The sequence below is a fragment of the Cupressus sempervirens genome, chromosome 6 (genome assembly GCF_028749045.1).
Source record: "Cupressus sempervirens isolate cs-2001-9-10 chromosome 6, ASM2874904v1, whole genome shotgun sequence".
Classification (NCBI taxonomy): Eukaryota; Viridiplantae; Streptophyta; class Pinopsida; order Cupressales; family Cupressaceae; genus Cupressus; species Cupressus sempervirens.
In genome coordinates, this window is record NC_143123.1 from 240948394 (window position 1) to 240971282 (window position 22889).

General features: G+C 33.8%; 1 protein-coding gene across 1 annotated transcript; it reads right to left on the bottom strand.

Annotated features, from left to right (window-relative positions):
• Positions 1 to 223: 223 nt before the first annotated feature.
• LOC149552145 (non-specific phospholipase C1-like) lies at positions 224 to 2398 on the bottom strand. Its single transcript, XM_089787625.1, has 3 exons — positions 1303 to 2398; positions 1038 to 1214; positions 224 to 947 (listed from the first exon to the last, which is right to left on the bottom strand). Exons 1-3 carry the CDS (start codon positions 2321 to 2323, stop codon positions 613 to 615), a joined length of 1533 nt encoding a protein of 510 aa, XP_089643751.1. The 5' UTR covers positions 2324 to 2398; the 3' UTR covers positions 224 to 612.
• Positions 2399 to 22889: the final 20491 nt, after the last annotated feature.

The window sequence follows — 22889 nt, forward strand, 5'->3', positions numbered from 1 at the left end:
TATTACAATTCTCATAATATCACCAAAAATTTTATTATTTGTGTAATATATATTTTTATTACATATTATTTAATATTTTGAACAATATTATAATACATTGAGTTTAGTCAAAATAAAATAATGTTAACGTAAATAGATTCTTCCAAACAAAACATATTAGAATCTAGCCACTTCATCATACAACAAAATAAACCAATTCAGTTAATTGACCAAGAAAAAATAATTAACAAAATAATCTTAAATTCTTTTGAAAAACAATTGTCTATAAAACACTATATTTATTTATTCTTGAATGCAACGAACTTGTGGCTATGCGTCCTTATTTTATTTTACCATTCCTCGGCGGCTGCTAACACCGCAAATGAGAGCTGCACAGCAAGAGAGACGCACACAAAAAATAGCCTAAAAATTTATTTCACAGCAAACAGAACGTCGTTATTCTGCAACGACGAATTGATTTTCTTGAATAGGAAGCTTGTGAGGCGGCTCCACAAGCCTCTATTTCTTTATTGGGGTTTCAATTTATTTTGAATTCCTGAAGTTTTCTGCCTTTCAATTCAGAATACTCTGTCGCTAGTCATGGCTGGAGATCAAGACGTTGTTTTTGACGAATTATCTGCCACAGGCGAGGCAGGATATCATTTTTTTCAAAAGTAGCCGAATTCCGGAAGACTCTGATTCACATGGAAGCTTCACAATGCTCGATTCGTCTTCGCCGTCTCTTCTCGCCTGTTCGCAAGCGTCAAAGAAGCGATTTACAGCGCGGTCAATGTATTTCTGAGCTTCTCTGACGCACATCTTCTTCGGCAGCTCATCCGGGTAGCTATCCAGAGCATGATCTCCATTCAATTGAGCCGCCAGCTGAACCAGCTCACTCTGAAATTCGTTCAAACGCGCATCTTCATTTGCTTCTCCAGGTCTTAGCTTTGACGGTTCCGGCAGCGTAACTGCACAAACAAAATTTGTTAAAGAAATCAGATTTGATTTTGTGACGGTAAAGATTTGAAACGATACAAGTGAAGAGAATCATCTGATACCGGGACAATCTGTTCTTGGAGTCTCCCGCAACTGTAAAATTCGTTCGAAAGTTCCCGCCCAAGCGTCTCTCTTTGTCAAGAAATCTGCTTTCAAATTGAAAATTTTCTTCACTGTTGCAGGTATCGATGAGTGCTCGAATTCTGAGGAAGGGTACGGTCCAGTAGGTTTATGCACCACTGCAAATACAGGCCAAATTTATGATCATTTTCAAATATTTTGCTATTGTTTGTGACAGGAAAGTAAATTTGAGGAGAGAAAATATACCGGTTCCTGCATTGATCCAGGGAGAAATCGCAATGGTAGGCACACGAACACCTAATCTGTCGAACTTGAAGAAATAGGGTTTGGGGCCTACAATTCCGTCAGGAGACGGCACATCTCGCACAGGCGTCGGGACATGATCGAAGAAACCCCCGTGCTCATCATAAGTGATAATGAACACCATTTCGTTCCATTGAGGACTCGATCTCAGCGTCTCGTAAACCTCCTTCACAAATTTCTGACCTTCGGCGACATCATGCGAAGGATGATCATCATTTCCTGGCAAAATCTTCAGATCAAAATATCTCTGCTCAACTACGACATAATTTGGCAGTTTCCCGCTCTTAGCGTCAGATTTGAACTTGAGGTCGTACTGGTGAAATTTGGTGATGTACTTGAGCTTTCTGAGATTCCTGTAGAAAAGAGTAGAAGGGGGATACTGGTAATAAATGCCGAAGTCGAGGCCGGACTCGTAAACGGATTCAAAGATCGTCTTTTGCGGATATCCTTCGATGAGCTTGATGGAATCGTTGCTGATTGCACCGTAAGAAGTTGCCGAGTGAACGAAAAGCCGATTTGGCTGCGTTGCTGCAGGAACGGACGCAAACCATCTGTCAAAGACTGCAAACTCTTTAACAAGGGCTTCGTAGACTGGAACAGCTTCTGGTTTGAAGCCATTCATCACGATCTCCGACATTCCCTTCTCAATGCTCTCGGCCTGCTGAGCGAATCCGCTCATGGGAGGAGGATCCACCCAAATGTCTGTGGAATTTCCAAAGACCTGTTCTCTGATGGCTCGGTATGAATGGCCAGGATCTTTATCCACATACTCCGATTTGTCGTCGAAAAACAATTTGGCAAAGTCGGGATCTGCAGTGGACAGAGGATTCCATTCTTGCCCTGTTACGCCGTCAATTTCTGGATTGATCCGCTTCATCCATCCGAGCATGTGGTCGAAGGATCGATTCTCTTGCACAAGAACAACCACAGTTTTTATCGGCCCTTCGATCTTGATCTCCGCCATTGCAATGAGAATAAACAAGAGTGCAGAATACTGTGAGAAAACAGAGCGGCCATTTCATTTAAATAGGGAAGAAGTTGGGAGCTGGATAACTCCATTGCAGTATGAAACGTGTGAAATCGCCCTGCAACTATTGTAAAGCGACGGAGAGAAAATGAAAAAATAAACCGATGCCGTGTTTCAATACCGAAGCCAGCACGGAGAAGAGAAGGAATATACGAATGTTCCATGAGAACGATACCGTTCAATGTCAACGATATGTCTGTCGTGTTGTCTTTCCTGTTTCTTGACGGGAATGAATTGGCTTCACGTTACTTTCTGCATTTTAGCGTCTATATAAATACTTTGACAATTAGTAAAGTGGGCAGCCTACGTGCTGGTTTATCTATCTCTGGCGGCAACATGCGAGAGTTTATTGAAAGTACAATAAATTTGAAGCATCTCTAGTTATGATGATCGTGACCATCCCTCTTTGGTTGGCTGGCAATGTTCTAGTAGGTTGAGGGTTGCTTTCTATACTTATTTTAATGAATAGTTAAGTGTTTGGTCTTTGGGTGTGTAAATTTTCGCGAGGTGATGTCATGTCTCTCAACCCCTTTCTTGTGAATATGTAACTTAATATTTATATTAATAGAAAGAGACTATTCATAAATAAACAAATTTACAAAAGTTAATCTTTTAAATAAACTTTTAAAATTTCATATATTATCAAAAAAAAAATTTTAATATTACAATGGATTTTTTTTTCTTATTCGTAAAAGGTTGAAGCTCTATAGATTATATTTATATATAAAGATTACAAAATCTTCATTCAAATAGACACTGGTAGGAAAGAATGGAGAAGAAAATCTTCAGTCTTGCCGAAGACAAAGTCATATATATGAATACAAAATTAAAAGGGACATACTCCAATTTCCAAATCTTAATGAAGGGCAAACTTTTTTTTACATCTAAAACCAGGCATCTTGATAATTTTAAGCTTGAATACAAGTGTTGTTGTCATAATTGGGGTCTTAGGAAGGCATTCCTTCCTTTACTTTTTTTGGCACGATTAAATGATCCCTTTTTTATGTTTGTTGCAAGAACAATTTGGGTTTCTGAGGAAGACCATGATTTATTAGAGTCTCTCTCTACATTGAGTGTCAAGCATTGACTAACTTTGATAATTATTCTTGTTTTCTTTTGTGAACCTCTACCACTACAAGAAATCTTCCAACTCACAAGTAATGTTAGTCCAAAAACTACCATAGAAAGATATAACCTAATAAATCTAAGGACAGTTGAACCTACAAAAAGTTTCAAAACTAGAGCCCTAAATTGTTATTGAGAGTGGTCTGATGTACTATCTCACCCTTTTCACTTAACAAAGTATTTATTGTTGAGAAATATATATGCCTTAGCAAAATCCATTATAATATTCTCTATATAAATGAAATATGAGAATATAAGCTTATTAACTCTTCTTATATACATAATTATTACAATTATTGTTAGACAATATTCTTGATAATAGCTCATTTTTAGATTCTACTTTGAAGCTATTTATATGTCGATTATAATACTTTTAACATTCATGATTTATTTTTTCTCAAGTTCCAATTCTATCAACTTGATACCGTATACTTTTGGATTGTTATTGAGAATCTCTACATATGACAACTTGCCTTATTACCTGTGTATTTGGATTTAAACTAGTTGAAACTAAATATTAAATATTGTGGCTATGTGCCTACGAAACCCTTTAAATTTCTACTACTTATTGTAATTTTCTATAGCTAAAATACTCATTCTCATATTGTAAATTTACACTTTTATTTAAGTGATACAAAATTGGAGCACAGAAACATTCAAATTTTATTAAACTAACCTATATGTTGTGAATAAAGTATAGTTATGGAGAAAGGCATAGATAAAAAAACTATAACTAATCTTGAGAATAATGTAAATCTAATAACCTATAGAGAGAGACTAATTGTATAACAGAGACAGAATATACAACCACTATAAAAAGGAACTAAGATTAGAAAGGAGAAAATCAACACATAAACAAGACAAGAACCCTATGAACAAAGCCAAGCTACAATAAAGGTCCTATGAACATAACCCTACTATATTCAAAGACTATAACAACATATTAGACAATAGCAAGTAGTCTTCTACACCCTTATTGATACCTAGGTTTGATTGTAATAATATCTTCATTGGATTATGAGTGTGAATCAAGGATATGCGCCCCTGTTGCAAACCTTGCCCTTTTTTGTTATGGAGTCTATTAGCTTGGTATAGGTAAGGGAGTTTCACTTTGTATTGCTCTCAATCTATACAATCCACATTTGAAGAAATCTTTATCCCCAAGGATTTAAATAAATCTTTTGCCCAGACGCTCTTATCTTCAATGACATTATGCCAACTAAGCAAGAATAACAGGTGCTTCACCATATCTGGCCTGACTATCAAAAGTCTCTTGGTCTTCAATATATAAAATCACCCTTTTGGCACATTGTGACCTTAAGACTCCCTATAGGCCAGGTCATGCAGGCCTCTAGATGGGGGATTTCCATTCGGTAATTAATGCTTACCACCACATTATCAAGGCCTTTCATCTAGGTTTCATCAAAGATTGAAAGACAGAGAGATCTAATGTGACAGAACTTGAGCTTGTCTTTAAAAGCTATAGCTATGAAAATACCAATAACATCCCCATTGGTTCTCCAGATTTTGTCATAGGCTAAATCCCTCTCACCAATTATTTACTTAACTTCTAGCCAAGAAACATCATCAATTTTCTTAAATATTTCAAGCTTAATGCATCCAATAAATTTCATAGTTCAATCTTCATACTTGTGATATGGGGAAATTGTTTCCATGAATAAATGGCTAACAAATTTAAAGGAAGAGTCAAGTTGAATACGTAGAGATGGAAGGAAAGGAGAACAAGGTTGTGAATTAAATGCCAATAGATACTTCCTGAAATTTCAAGAAAGGCTTGGAAGCAACAAAGGCCAAGCCAGGTCATGATTAAATAATAACTATTAACTCATTAAGAGGAGTTCCTTCAAATGTGTTGACAAGAGAACATAAAGCTTAGCTTAAGTTAATGACATCAAGGTCATCTAAACTTATCATAAATTGAATAGGAGAAAGATAAACATGAAGGAAACAAGACAAAACTTGTCATGAACTTAAAAGGAGAAAACTAATCACAAGCATATCCAGGATACAAAAAGTTGACTAACCAGGATTAAGGAACAATGGAGAGAGAGAGAGAGAGAGAGAGAGAGAGAGAGAGAGAGAGAGAGAGAGAGAGAGAGAGAGAGAGAGAGAGAGAGAGAGAGAGAGAGAGAGAGAGAGAGAGAGAGAGAGAGAGCACCAAATAAATGAGCTAGAAGTCCTATAGGAAAACACAACCAAAAGACTAAATGGTGAAACAACCAACTATTTAAACCTAAGAGAAAGAGTGAAAAGGCTAAGGGCTAAGAAAAAACAAGGCTCAAGAAAAACTATAAGATAAATCAAAGAATGGTGAATACATGCATGGGAGATATTGCAAAATTGTTAATCAGGGAAAATATAAGGAAAATTTTATAGGAAACCTTTAAGATAACATGAAATTATGGGAATCCTAATAGGGGAGAGTAATAGATCCTACTGATAACTACTTTTGTTAGATGGTTTGGATTTGTAATGTATCTTGAAAGTTAATATTTTAATTTATCCTAATTTACTCTAGAACATACCCTCGATCTATGTTAAATGTGATGAAGTCTTCACCTTATGCCACTTTGTTAGATAGGACATCTGCCTCTTTGTGCCCAATTATAGTTTCCTAAATTTTATCTAATATTTTGATAGCTTCTTCCAATTTGGTGTTGAGAATCTAGTCTGGTGTGCTTCATTTTCTTAATTCACTAAGAATATTTTGAGTCTCCTTCTATGAATAATTTTGAAATACTTGCCTTTAACCTTAGTTTCAAGCCTTCTATAAGAGCTTATAGGTTCAACTAAGTTGTTAGAGTTAGTGCCTAGAAAATTAGCTCATTTAACCATCCATGCACCTGAATCATTCTGAATGATGTATCCTAGGGCCGAATCCCCAAGATTATCCCTCATGGCTCCAACAAAATTCAATTTGAACCATCCACCTCGGGGTTTCCCATTTACTAGAAGCTCTTGCAAGCCTATTAGCTTTAGAGTAGGACATCAAAGGGGTGATTAAATTATGTCAATTCTTCCTTATCTATGCGTCCCAATCAAAAAATGAACCTTCTTCTTTGAGGGAATTCCTTAAATGATTATTGGAAACTTCTAGAATATTAGTCTCCACTTTTTTCAAAAATGATTCTATATCCATCTTTGCGATAGTAAAGATTCTTTTGTTTCTTTCTTTCTAGATTTCCCATAGAAGAATAGATTAGTCTATTCACAATAGTTTATTGTATACTTTGGATGATCCATTTTGGGGCCAACTCCTAAGGAAGTTCCAAAGGTTACTTGTGAAAACTAAATTCCAATTAGCTTCTTACATAATCATTTCCAGCATTGATGGGAGTAAGGGCATTTTTTAGGGAGGCAGGTTAGGTCCTAAAATAGATTAAGGGGAGTTTCCATTTTTCCCATCCTTGCAAATTGATAATAGTCTCATAACCTTTCTTGACATTGTATTTTCCATTTTTAGTTGCTCCCCAAACTAAAATGTCACTCCTTTCTTTGTGATTTTCTAATCTATTACTCAAAAAAAATTTCAAAAGGTTCTTTTTTCTTTATTAGTCAAAGTTGTATTTGTAACTTTTTTCAAATGTCATCCTCTTTGGCTATCCTCATTTACATACTCTATTTAATCTTTGACATGAGGGCCCCATAAAGTTAAAGTATTCTTTATGTTAACAGGTAAATTTGATTTATCTGGTGAAGGAAGACCATCCCACGAGTCTTCCCAAAAAATAACATCTTGGTCATTTCTTATATCCCAAGTTAGGTTATTCAAGATTAGATCTTGATTTTACATCATAAAATTCTAGACTTTTGAGCCTTTAGTAGGACTTCTAGTGTGAAAGAGAGTTATGCGAGTTTAATTGTTAGATATTTGTGATATAAATTTTTAGCCCATTTACTATCATGATCCTGATACATTCTCCATACTAGTTTGGCTCCTAGGGCCTCATTCTACCGACTTAGGTTTTTTATACCTAGGCCTCCAAATTCTTTGGGTTTGCATATTTGATCCCATTTTATCATGGCTAATTCCTTCTTCTCATGTGTTCCTTGCCTAAAGAAGTTACTTAATTTTTTGTTTAATTATTTTTTGGTGCCTTTGGGGAGGGGTAGACAAGACATTTGATAGGTAGGAATATCTGTTAATATTGCTTTGATCATAGTAGATATGCCTACCTTGTTTAAGTATTTCTATTTCCATCTTTCTATTTTTTTATCAATTTTATCTGCAATCAAGTTCCATGTCTTACATTTATTTACTCCTCTTTCTAATTGAATTCCTAGATATTTACATGGAAAAGATCCTTTTCTGTAACCCATAATTTTGCATATGCTTCTTTCAAGATTTGGGGGTGTGTTGAGGGAAACAAATCTCATATGTTTTTGCACTAACTTCTTGACTTGAAGTCTCCATATATGTTTTAATGATCTTCTTAAAATGGTGGGCTTCTTCCATGGAATTTTCTCCTAGAAATATCATATCATCGACAAGTTGTTGATGTGTAACCCTAGCCACATCATCATTAACTTTGACTCCTTTGATTGTTCCTTCTACTTGGGTCATTTTTATAGCCCTCACAAATGCTTCAACCATAATAATGAAGAGAAAGGGAGATATAGGGTCTCCTTGTCTTATCCCTCTTGATATATTAAAATAATTATCAGGGATGTATTGGGTATTGAAATAAAGTTAAAGGTTAAATTAACTCATTGGTGGGAAAATCCAAATGCTTTCATTAATTTGCAAAGAAATCATCAATTCATCTTGTCACAAGCTTTGTAGATATCTAATTTCATTAGCATACTTGGGTCCTTATTTATTTGTGTTGAATGAACTAATTCTTGGATAATGATTATCCCATCATACATAGACCTATTAGGACCAAAACTAGTTTTTTATTCTCAAATTAATTTACATGAATTACCTTTTTGAGCATAATCGCTAGAGCCTTGGATAGTATTTTATAAAGAGTGTTGTGTAATGCTATCAACCTAAAGTCTCTTGGAGTTTCTAGATTAGAATTATTAGGAATCAATGCTAGGAAGGTGTTATTAATTTCACTTAGTAATGAGCCTGATTTCCTAGAAGCTTCTATAGCTTCCCATAAGTCTTTTCCTAGAATTTCCCAACATTTCTAAAAGAAAAAGGCTTGAAAACCATCTTGTCCCAAGGTTTTATCAGGGTTAAGAGAGAAGAGAGATTCTTTAATTTATTCCATGGTGAATTTTTTATTGAAATACTTTTTTTCTTCATCAGTTAGCATTCTAGGGATCGATTTTAACATTTTGTTTTGAGCATCAAGATATGAATATTCATAGTTATTTAAATATCCAAGTAATAATTAACATAAGTCTTTGCAATAAGATTTGGGTTTTTAATCTCTTGACTTGTATTATCTTTGATTCTAGAGATTCTATTAATATTACATCTATTAATCGTGCTAGCATGAAAGAATTTTGTGTTTCTGTCCCCTTCATTTAGTCATGTTTCTCTCAATGTTTGCTTCTAGAATATTAATTTCTTCTTTGGGAAAAATTGTTTCTTATTTGAATAGTAAGTCTTTTTCTTTCATAAAGTTTTCATTATCCATTCCATTCTTTATAACTTCTTCATTATCCATTCCATTCTTTATAACTTCTTCATTTAGAATATTAATTTCTTCTTTGGGCAAAAGTGTTTCTTATTTGAATAGTAATTCTTTTTCTTTCATAATTTTTTCATTATCCATTCCATTCTTTATAACTTCTTCATTGTCTAGTTTTTCTTTGAATATGTTGTTGAAGTGTTTATTATTCCATTTAAATATTTTTTCTTTTAGTATCATTAATTTTTTTCACAAAAAAAAAAATCTTAGATCCTTCAAATTCCTCTTTTTTCACCATAACTTGATTTTTTGTAGAATTTTTTTGTTGAGAAACCATATTTTTCACATTTGAAGGGATTCCTAGTAGGTTTTCATTGTTCACTAATTTCTATTTGAATAGGGAAATGATATGATCCTACATAGGGGAGGATTGATGCATTCAAGGTGAATTCAATAGAATTGAAATCACCTTGAAGATAAATCTATCAAGTCTTTATGCAATATAACTAAAACCTTTCCTCCTATTATTCCAAGTGTATGCTTCATTTGATGTTGGAATGTTTAAAAAGGATTTTCTCATTAGTTCCATTCTTTGAAATTTGTCATAACTTGTGACTTGGTATGTAATCCTCCATATTTTTCCTCTAGGCTTAATTATGCATTGAAATCTCCTTCTAGGAGAAAGTTTGATGTGGATTTGTATCCATATAGTTACTTATTTTTGTCCATACTAATGTTTTGTTTACTACAGGTTTAGGTCCATATGCATTTATGATGTTGAGTTGAATTAATTATGGGTGTGGATCTAACAAGTGCACCTAATAGCACATAAGTTCTCACGACGAAAATAAATTGTGCATTTTATTTGAGTATAGAAGATTCATTCTCGATGTATCTAGCTTTGGGGACACCCAAATTCATCTTCAGGGATGAAACTATAAGCTAAGTTACCCTGTGCAATTTTCTAGAGGTGAAGGTGGCAATATACAAGTAAATAAGTTAGTTGCATCTTCTTTAAATGTTTATGAATTTGTAAAGAGTACAACTACATCTCTGTTGAGATTTTGTAAAAAATGCAAGTTATCTTCGTTAAATATTGAGAATCTATGAATAATGCAACTACATCTTCATTCAATTTTCATGAATTTATAAAGAATGCATTTACGTATAAAATTTTGACAATTAAGGAAACATGTTTCTTATAATTTGGTCTTTACTAATTCATAAGTTACCAAAATTCTAATTTTATTTTTACCTTTTTTTTGTCATTTGCCAAAAAATAGATTTTCATACTTTCTCTTTTATAATATTCTCCTCAATTTGTTTAGTTGAAAGAAAGCAATAAAAGACATATTTATTATTAAAAAACATATTTAATGCTTACATTTTTTAAACAATAATGACATGATGTTTTTTTTGTGAAACAAAGCAATATAGATACAAAATTGTGACAATTATTTGAAACTATTGTAATGATCAATTATTTGTAAAATAATAACTCCAATTAGAATTTATGCTAAAATAAAATACTACATTCAGTGCTTGGATTTTTTAACCATCATAACAATACTTTTGACATGATAGGGGCAATAATCACTCACCATCCTAAAACAACCCTACACAAAATTCAAACCAATACAATTTAGTTATCTAAAATTCCTATAGTATTATGTAAAATGGTTGAATTAAATAATTTTAAAATTTCAAATTTTGCAAAATTAAGTCATTTAAAATCTATTAAATTTCTTAAACATTTGAAGCTTGAAAATATTTTATTTTGTCTTAATTTACTTATATTGAATATTATTTAATTAGTACAAATCATATTTGTATTACCCTTAAATTGGCACATTGATATTTTGAACCAATTTTAGTCTATCAATCTAATTTAAAGTCATATTGTACTAGGCAATTCTATTTTTGATAATCTCTACTTGACCTAAGTGTCAAATGCAAAAATCCCCTAATCTACATTAATCACATACTTCATTTAATTCCTAAATACTAATTGAATTAGCTACATTAAACCTATTAATTGAATTAATCTAATTACAAGTCTTAGTACTATAATTTAATTAAATTCACTCCTTTAGCTAATATACATGAGGAATGAAATATATTTGATTTAATTAAATATCCTCATTCTAATTATTGAATTTAATTATTTAATTAATTAGATTATTCAATTACGAGGTCATATTTAACCTTTTTAAATCAAATATCTTCTCCAAATTATCTCGCTAGTTCAGAATTGGAAAGACTAAGTGAATTGAAATTAGAATAGGAATTAGATCAGTTAACTCCTTATTACACTCAGAAGTGATCAGTTAACTTCCTTTTTGCAAGGGAATTTCTATTCAGACTAAATTTCATCTTCAATCTCAACCATTCATTCTATTTGATCTTTGATTGTTGATCAAATTCTAGGATTCTATTTAAGAAACCTTCAACTCCTCATTTTAGAGGATGCACATGAAAAGTATTGAACTAATTCCAAATTGTTTACTCAAGCACTTTGCATTCATAGCTTTATCACTTTCACATTCCCTTCTCATATAGGTATAATGCATACATCTAGATTAATTTGCTTATTTATTTCTTAGATTAAGATGCTCATCATTTAGTTTAATCTTGCATTTCATATCGATTAAAATATTTCATACTAGTGGTCTGGTTGTTGATCTCTCAATTGTGAGAGTGGACAGCAAAATCCATCTAGTCAGAAGGCAACAGATTGATTTGTTGGATCATTCTGGATCAACAATCCCATGTTAATTTCAAGATATTTCTAGCATGTAAGGAGCATGTTGAAGTGTGTGATTAATTTAGAGGTCCACAATTAGCACATGCATTTTTCGCGCCCACCGTGGGGCAAAAAAATCAAATTTTTGCCCTCAACTTTTGATATTTTTTCAACATTATGATTTTCTGACGTCTTTTTCCATTTGATTTAGTGGTTTCTCACATGAAGAAGCAGATTCCTCGCCTATAATTTTATACTTTCTTGAGCGAAAAAGTGTATCTTTGCATGTGAGAAAGCCATTTCTCATGTGGTACATAGCATATTCGTGTGTGGGACTATGTAGAAGCTCACACATAGCCTATTCTCGCATGGGACTGTGTAGAAGCTCGCACGAAACTTGGCACCAGTAAAAGAAAACTATAATTTTTAGATTTTTCTTTTCATAATGCTGTTTGAACTAAAACTTTTTTTTGAAGCATTGATATTTTATTTTTTATTTTTGATAGCTTAACAGTGGTGTGCAAATCATTTTTCAAAGATACCTTACCATGGACATATAAAAAGTACTGATAGTTTGATTGTAGGATGCTCAATCAAAGATTCATTGGTCAAAGAATGTATTCAAACCCACTCAAATGTTGTGTCTATTTAATATTTTCTTACACACATAGTTTAATAGGGCTTGTGAACTTCATAGGGCTCTAGACAAAGGAATATGGGAATATGCTCTTTGCTACTTGGAAGTGATGCCCAAGAGTAAATTAGAAACCTAGATGCCTTTGGAAGACAGTACCCAACGGAGGCAAGAAAGTTAGTGATTCTCCTATACAAATATTTTTTATAAAGAGATGATGACTTTCTTTTAGGAAAATCAAAATCTTGAAAAAAGATGCATTGGGATTGATAAACTAATTCGGTCATGAACATAATCTATGTGTTTGGGTAAGGTGGTGAGGTAGAGGAGTATACTCTTTTCCATTTGAGAAAATCATAAACTTTGACTCTTGAATCTGAACCACCAGTCTGAGTCAACCTTTAGAGGGCCTTCCAAAGTGATCCAACCTCTGAGAATGACCCAAGTGAGCACACACCTTTCGCCAGTGATTCCAACTCACTATAATAAAGAAGTTTTGTAGAGAGAAATGCTCCAAAGACATGTTAATTTCCTCTTTTTCATTATGATATCACATATCAAGAAGAGACTCTATCTATTGCACTAGGCACCACCACCCCCAGGCTTGCTAGTTTAAGTGTATGAAATTACATATGTTGGTGTGGGTTGTTGGCCTCAACTTTGTTCACAAAGCCACTGGGGATTAATGCAAATGGAAGCCAAGTAAAAGCTTTTAGATAGTTGCTACCCAGTTCACCTCTGAAAGAGGGCATAATCTTTGTGCAAGTAGGGGGAAGAATCTCTCCTATAGATACTCACTATAGGCATATACCTAGACACTAGAAGGTGGTATATGTCCTTGACACCTAAAACAAGGGTTTTCATTGAGCATATATGTCATTGAGTCCTTGGAATACACCAAAAACACGAGCACCCTCTAGTGGGGTAACACAACTGTGTGAGGTGAACGCATGCACATAAGTTGTGAGACAAAGGTTTTGCTTCCTCTACCATTTTTGGTTAGAGGCATAAAAAGTGTCTTTTTCGAGTCTATAAACTGTCCAAGTCATCCAAAAAATCAAAAGGTCAAGACTCCCCCATCCTTCCAAGTTGCTTTGTCCTCAGTTAGATTGTTTGAGACTATTGCTTGCATCCCTTTTTTGCAAAACAACTGTCTACTTTCAAACCAACATGATGTCCGAAAAATCTGAAAATAATGTCCCATCTACTTGAAATTTGTAAATATTGTTAATCCTTTATTTAGATATTACCAAAATCATTGAAAATCTCTTCAAGTAAAGTCCAAAACTGTCAATTTTTTCCTTTTCTTACTTGCTATTCTGCAAAACTTCATGTGAGAAAACTATCATTTTGCATTTCCTCACCTAGTTCTTTGCATTTCCTCATGTATTTGGATGTAAATCCTCATGTAAAACATTACCAAAATATTGAATTTTGAGTCAAAAACCTACTTTTGTTCTCATTTTTCCCTTTCCTCATGTGGCTTTATCTAAATTCTCATGCGAGAAAACAAGTTCAAAATTGATGTTTTGAATTCTCACCTAGTTCATTGTACTTCCTAGTATGGCTTTGTGTGAATCTTCACACGAGATTTTGTCCTAAAATTGTTAAAATTTCTCTATCAGATGTGTTTTCTTGCTTGTTTTTCTATATTCCCTTGCTTGAAAGTCATTTCCTCATGTGAGTCTATCCAAATTTGTCCAAAACAATGAGCTATTATGAGCTCCCTCATCAAAACTTGATCCAAATCTGATCTATCTTTAAAATAGTTAGTCATTTCTTTGTCCGTAATAGTGTCAAACTCTAATTTCTTGCTTAGTTGATCACTTGTGATTTATACACGAATTAGTCTCCTTACTTGGTTGTCTTATTCTATTCTCTTATGTTTGTTATACCTTGTGTCACAATAGTCACAAATCTTGGTTGTTCTAGCCATTTCTTGGACTATTTGTACCTAGATATACAACACACTTACTCACTTTGAGACAATGTTCTAGTGTAATCCTTGTTTAAACTTTGTTTTAAGTCATTGTCTATGATTTTTGCCACAAGGAGTGGAAACTTGCTTTCTTCCTATATACTATGACATGGTAGAACTAGAGTTAGAAATTGTGGCAAAGCTAAATCTAGTGAAGGATCCTCACAATCTCTTTCACCTATTGGTCCATCTAGTCCTCGAAGAACATTTTCCATAAACTTTCAGCAAAATAGGAATCCATTGTATCAAGAACATCCTGAAATTGATAGAACGCCTGCATCTTTTTAGAAAAAGTTGAATTCTTGTTCAGAACACCTTTTTAACTGGCATATATTGAAACCTCTACACTCCTAAAATGGCTGATCAAGATCAAGAAATAGGATACCATAGTAGGAGACAAGACTACCAAAGAAACAAAAGACTAAAAGAACCTCACAACTACACAAATGAGTATGATGATATTGAAGAGATACCTCCCGAAGACATAAAGAAATTTCATAAGGATAAAAACTTTCAGAAAGTGATGGAGATAATGAAGAAAAAGAGAAATATTTTCTCAAGCTTCCTCAAGAAGGAGCAAAACTACCTCAACATTTCAATGTTGAAATAACTGTCACCCAAGAAAAAGAAATCGAAACATCCAAGTTACAAAAGAAACTAAAGGACATGCAAGAACAATTGGCCCAAATGATACATGACAAGGATAAACCAACAAAAAAATACACTTTAGACACCATTTTCCCATTTTCTTTCAACAAAAGTTTGGATATGCCTCCCTTTCCAAGAGGAGTTGAGTTACCCAAGTATGACAAATACTTCAAAACATCTGATCCCCAAGATCATTTGAGGGAATTTGGTTCTTTGTCTATGGAATTCATGTACAATCAAACATATCTTATACATTTATTCCCATAGAGTCTTGGTGGTTAGGCCATGGAATGGTTTTCAAGGTTACCTACTGGTATTAAAATATTTGATGAGTTTGCTAATATGTTTATTTAGCAATACTTACACAACATACAACATCTAGTCAACATATGCGATTTTTGTAACCTCAAATAGAAGTTTGGAGAACCTTTCCTCACATTTCTTCAAAGGTGGTGACAATTGTATACCAAATATTCATGAAAGATTCCTGAAACAGAAAAAATTGATATCTTTGCACATAATCTTTTGCTTGATTTTGGGTATAAAATACAACTTCAAGGTCCATGCACCTTTGAAGATATGATTACACAAGCTATTTGAATAGAGGAGTTCATGGTCAAAAAGGGTGAAGTAACCCTTCAAAAGGACATTAAGCAAGGATCTACCTCTAGTAAGGACAAATCCAAGTATGTGAACAAGAATTGAGAGGTAGTACACAATGGAGTAGTTGATGACATTACTCTCAAACTTGCTATAATGACTTTCGATCTCACAAACAACATCAAAGTGTCTAAGACTAGTAAAATATATCCTTCTAATAATAAGACATTTGGGAACAAAATGAAGAATTAATCTTGCATTACATAACAAAAATGAGAGTACACACCCCTTGGTGAACTGCTAGATGTGGTCTATAAGACCTTACTATAAAACAAGATCATTTCTCCATTGGAAAATTCTTGTCCTTATAATCCATAACCACAACCCACATGGTGGAATGAGAATTCATTTTGCAAATACTATCAAAACAAGGGTCACAAAACAAGCAATTGCATCAACCTACATCATAAAGTTCAATACTTAATTGACAATGGTGAAATTGTTGTAGATGGACATAATAAGAATTTGGACCACAAGGTTTTTAAGGAGCCATTTTCACATTATGAGAAAGGAGAAAACTCTAAAAAAAATCTAATAACAAGTTCAATTATAAGTACACCTATGATGATAATGTGATCAACATGGTTAAACCTATGGACATAAGATGTTATCATGATTAAAGGAAAATATGACAATATAAAACTAAAAACATCATTTGTCTTAAGAGGTGCTACATCTCCTACAACTGATCAAGAACTATTACAATCTTGTGCTAATGTTGTTACACATTCTCATGCCAAGATAGTACTTAAAGGTCTTTTGCCTTCTACTCCCAAGGTAGATCAACATAAAGACAAACCTATTGTTGGTCCATCTGACAAAGGTATGAAAATTGTAACATCTTCCACATTTACCAACTATAATATCCTTGACTAATTACAATGGAAAAGCACTCAAATAAAAATCTTTGAATTACTTAAAATCTCTCCTACTCATAGGTAGATTCTTGATAAATCCCTCAATGATGCAAGTGTACCTCAAGATCTTGATCTTGATAGGTTCTAATCTATGATGGATCACTTGACCTCACCTCACTATTTGTCCTTCTCTAAAGAGAATGATAATTCATTTAGTCACCCTCATAACCATCCGTTGCACATTGAAGTTATGATACATCAAAAATGTGTCAATCGCATGCTCATTGATAATCGAGTTGGTCTAAATATATGTTTTTCTACTTTGCTCAAACAATTGGGTTATTTTGAAGAGTTTATTGATCCTCATCACAAAATAACCATCAAGGCATATGATGAAGTCAAGCATAAATCCCTAGGTCTTGTTGTGTTGTGACTCCAAGTTGATCCAATGGAAAGAGATGTTACTTGTCAAGTCCTTGACATTCCATTAGCATACAATATCGTGTTAGGGATACCATAGATACAAGAAATGCAAGTTGTGCCTTCAACATGCCATTAATGCATCAAGTTTCCATTCCAAGGATCTAAAGTTATTATACCTACTAATACTAGTTACACCTATAACATGCTTAAATCTACTAAAAGCTTTGTACCCACTAATAGGGAATCTATGGATCATCATGTTGATAAGTTGAAAGAAATGGAGAAGTCACTCAAGTTGATAGAAACTAGGATGGGCAAATATCACATAAAACCTATTCTATCTTTGAAATCTCTTCCTAAGTTTCCCCGTCATTATGGGAGACCATCTAAAGGGAAGAGACCTTTGGTGCTATCACCTCAAACTAAGTTCAACAGTACCTTTTTCAAAGCTACTGTACCTCTGGGAGAGGAAGATGAAGATAGAGCCATCGCTACATGGATATATAGAGAGGAAATTCTAGTGGATCTCATAGAAAGATTTCATGAGATTACTCCTAAAGAGTATGGTCTAGGTCTTAAGCTCATGAAATGCTTTGGTTACAAAGGAAATGGTCCAATTCAGTGTAACAACAATGGCTTGATTAATCCTATCCAAGCAATATCTAGAAGGTCTCAAGATACAACAAGTCTAGGTTTCAAGAAGATTCCCTTCCATCTAGGGATTAATAAATTCATACCATAATCTAAAAGCTCATTTAATATGAGTCACAAACTGAGTTAGATAATCATGAGGATAGCTCTCATGATGAGTATACTTATCCAATTCCTTTTTATCTTGCCAAGTTCTTTGCAGAACCCAATGACTTTGTACCTAAAAACACTACTAATCCTCCTCGTATTCAACAAGAAAAAGGATAGTCAAGTCATATTTTAGTTATTGAATGCCTTTGAAAAAATCAAGATGATATTGAAAGTGGAGAATGGGTTCCCATCACTGCTGAGGAATTCTATAGTTTGACTCCATGTAGCATTGGTTCTCAAGAGTGTGAATTTGATTCTCTTATAGGAAACTACATACAAGGATGTAGATTAAGTTCACATATATGAAATTTGTCTTGAAATAGGTGAACAATCAAGGTTTCGATCAGATGAGTCTCATCCAACTAGTGCCAATGAGTCCTCAATTAATGTCGGTAGAACTCAAAGGTATTCTAATACACCTTTGGATGAAATCGCTCTAGGTCTCTAATTACTTGTCCAAGAATTTGATGACTATATCATGAACACTATCAAACCTGCCACATCTCTCTCACTCACATATCTTGAGCTCATAGACCAAAATTTCAATACATCTAGTGAAGTCCCTATATTCTAGAATGACTATGCTCTTATCTGCTACTTACACATTGTTGAACCAGTAGCATTCTCCACCAGTGAACAAAGTATCAATATGATTGAAGCTGACATCAAATATCTTAGTCACACAATTAAAAGAAAAAGAAATAGAAGGTCTAATGGTGAAAACTAGATTATGGTAGTATCAAAATCCAAAATAGTAAAAATGAAATATGTATCCAAAGTTGAAAACCTCTTTGAGGTGCCTAAGGATGAGATATTTTATGTACTTCCTAGTCATTTTTAAGAAAGATCATCAGTGTTGATAGAGCCAACATAGCCAATCAACTTCACAATAGAGGAACAACCTTGCATGATACACATTGTAAAGTCTTCATCTACAAAAGAAAAAGAGGAATTTATTGCCTTCTTTCAAGAGAAAAGGATTAATTTTGCATGGGCCTACTTAGATGTGCCAGGCTTAGATCCTGACCTCATAATGTATCATTTATCTATTGCACCAAGAGTAAAACCAGTCAAATAGAAGCTCAATAAAATGCATCCTCATGTGGCATTACTTGTTAAAGTTGAATTAGAAAAGCTTTTAAAAGCTAGTTTCATTCGTGCTATTGATTACGCTGAATGGATCTCAAACATTGTTCTAGTCTCCAAGCATGATAAATCTATCTAAATTTGTAAAAAAAATTGAGATCTAAACTTAGCATGTCCAAAGTATGATTTTCCACTTCCCAACATTGATATGATAGTGGATATGATAGTAGGATATGAAATGTACTCACTCATGGATGATTTTTCTAATTATAATCAAATAAAAATTGCACTGAAAGGCCAGGAGAAAACTTCTTTCACTTGTGCATGGGGTACCTTCTATTGAAATGTGATTCCATTCAGTCTAAAAAATGTTGGTTCCATGTATCAAAGAGGAGTTACAACAATATTCTATGGTATGATGCATAAGACAATGGAGGACTATGTCGACGACACCTTGGTTAAGAGTACACAATGCAACACTCATCTTCAAGATTTGGGACCAATCCTAGATTGTATGGAGAAGTTTAGTCTTAGAACAAACCCTAAGAAGTGTGCATTTGGTGTAACTTCTAGGAAACTACTTGGCTACATTGTCTCTACAAAATAAATTGAGGTGGATCCAGAAATATTTTAAGCAATCATGGAAATGCCTAATCTAAATTTAAGAAGTGGGTTGCAAACATGAGAGGGTTGTAAGGAAGACTTCAATTCATCCACACATTTATTTCACAATTGGCAAATAGGTCACAACCTTTTACTAAGACTCTTCATAAAGTCATATAATATGACTGGAACAAGGATTATGATTAGAGTTTATGTAGATAAAACAATATCTTGCTAATTCACTGATTGATACCTCCTATTTATGGGAAGCCTCTCATTTTGTACATATCAGCAACATAGTCATATCTTGGTATCTTGCTAGTGTAGGAAAACAACGATAATAAAGAATGAGCTATCTATTATCTTAGTCACACATTAATTTATTATGAAATGAACTATAGCATCATTGAAAGGGCTTACTTGGCAGTTGTCTTTGCTTCTCAAAAGTTGAGACACAACATGCTTGCTCACACTATGCAACTGATTACTAAAATTGATCCACTGAAGTACTTACTTAGCAAGGTAGCTCTAACAAGGAGGCTAGCCAAATGGGTCATGATACTAAGTGAGTTTGATATTACATATGTTTTAAGAAAGGCTATTAAAGGATAGGCAATTGTTGATCAATTAGCAGAAGCACCAATGTAAAGTCTTCTTCCACTAAACATTGACTTCCCCAATGAATCTATTTTAATGCTAACATATCAAACCTGGGTGATGTTCTTTGACAATTCCTTCACACAACAAGGATCCAATGTTGGGCTCTTATTCATAACACCAAAGAAGTATTCATTGCCTAAGGCATACAAGATTCTATTTCCTTGTACAAATAATATTGTAGAATATGCAGCCCTAATCAACAACATGAATATTGTAGTTGAATGGAGAGTAGATGGATTCAATATCATTGGCAATCCATAGCTCATAATCAATCAGGTCAATGATGTGTATTAGACAAAGGATGAGAAGTTGATACCTTATAGACAAATGGTGGATGATTTGAAGAAATAATTTGCTCATGTCACTTTTCAACAAATTCCTTGGGTAGAGAACAAAGTGGCTGATGCAATGTCTACTCTTGCTTCCATGCTTTAGATGCTTGACAATGATCTTCGACAAAAATTCTTGTTGGAAACATTACTCTACCCTGCTTATAATTCACTTGAATCCCAAATGATATGTTTTATTGTAGGACAAGATTTGTCTTGCTACCATCATATCTACTCTCATCGATGTGACCAAATAATTCTAGACAATCTAACCTGGAACTAGAAATGTCACCTTATCTGCAATGCTTCATGGTATGTTATTATTATTGATGAATTGTTTAAGAGAGGTCTTGATAGAACACTCCTTAAGTGTCTAGAATTTGATGAGTCCAAACACACATTGATTAATGTACATGAGGGAATTTGTGGATCTCACTCTCATGGCTTGACACTTATCAGAGCTGGTTATTATTGGTTGAATATGGAGTAAGAAGTAGTTAAATATGCCAAGTCCTACAATCAATGCTAGCTCCATGGAAATCTAATTCATGCTCTAGCTAGGGAGCTAATTCCATCCATCATGCTTTGACCATTTCAAAAATGGGCCTTTGATCTAGTGGTTTAGATTCATCCCTCTTCTTCAAATGGACACAAGTTTATCATCATAGCTATAGACTATATCACTAAATGGATAGAAGTTGTCCCTCTTTTTGTAGAAAATGGAAAAAATGTAGCTTTGTTCATTCTAAATTACATCATATGTAGGTATGGTGTACCATCCTCCATCATTACTAACAATGGGGGATAATTTAAAAATAAAGATCTTAAAGAGTTGTGCTCAAAGTTTAGAATCAAGTAGCATTGGTCTTCTATTTATTAACCCCCAAGGTAATGGACAAGTGGAAGCATCCAACAAGGCTATTCTTAAGATCTTACATCAAACAGTCAAAATATCTAGAAGGGACTGGCACCTTCAAATTAATCCAACTTTATGGGCTTCCAGAACTAGTATTAGAAAGTTCCAATGGAAACAATGCCATTTGCTTTGGTATATGGAGTGGATGTTGTGCTTCCAATTGAAGTTGAGATTCCTACTTTGAGAATCTCTATGAAAGGTCTCATTACTGATGATGACTACATAGTATCTCAGCTTTAGGAGCTAAAATTTTTAAATGAACATCAACAAGTGGCGTGTGATCATCTTCGAGCTTACCAAAAACATATTTCTAAAAGCTACAACAAGAAAGTTAAGCCACGTGACTTCTAAGTGGGTGACCTCATTTTGAGGGAAAACCCTAAGAATCAATAACAATGGATATAGAAAGGGAAGTTTGAAACCAACTGGCTTAGTCCCTACATAGTTACTATAGTGTTTGGATCTTTGCTTATCAACTTTCAACACCTAAGGGAGAATTGCTGAAGGAGCAGATCAACACTCTTCATTTGAAGTGATTCTACAACTGAAATGCTTTCAAAAGATCTTTGTACATATTTAAAAGTCCTGAAAAATTTATTATCCTAGTGAAAGCCTAGCAATAGGCACGTTGATAATACCAAAAAAGTGAAAAATACAAAAATACAAAAAAAAAAATTAAAAAGAACAAAAAGAACAAAAAATAAAATTGAAAAACAAAAAAAGTGTCATTGATGAAAATCTGGAAAATAGGCATCATGGTACCAAAAAAAAAAGAATCTCTTCCAAGAAGGTGAAAACCTGGTAAACATGTGCCTCTTATTGCAACACAGTTTCTAGATCTTGTACAGTTGCTTTCCTAGTTTTGTTTGTTTCTTTCACTCATGCATCCATGGATTGAATCTTGTCATAGTCTCAGGGGAAACACCCTATAGTGTCATCATAGATGTTGAGATAATGGGTGTTGTACACATTGTATAATATTGTTATATTGTATTATTTTGTTTTATTATGTAATGTTGTATCTAGGAGCACCTAGATGAGCATGCAACATGTAAAGATTCCCATGGGATATACTTGATGAGTTGTATTATAACACTGTGATAATATTTCATATAATTATTTAAAATTGGGGAAAAGAATTAAAATTTCAATATTAAATGTGGGTTCAAGGGGTAGGTAGCACATAGTTTTAGCATATGGTTAATGTAATATCACTTGGTGGTTTTGTGGGACTTGCTACTATATAAGAGGCCACAAGGGTAGTTGTTGGTGAGTGAAGTGAGAAGAGGAAAAGGGAAAAGGGAAAAAATTGAGCAAGACAAGCTTTAATAGGTTAGCCAAGGGAGCATTTGAGAAGGTTGGAAGCATGGCATGGAATGTGTGGATTCATGCTTGTTCACATGGATTACTTGGTTGTGGCTATGGCTTTGAAGG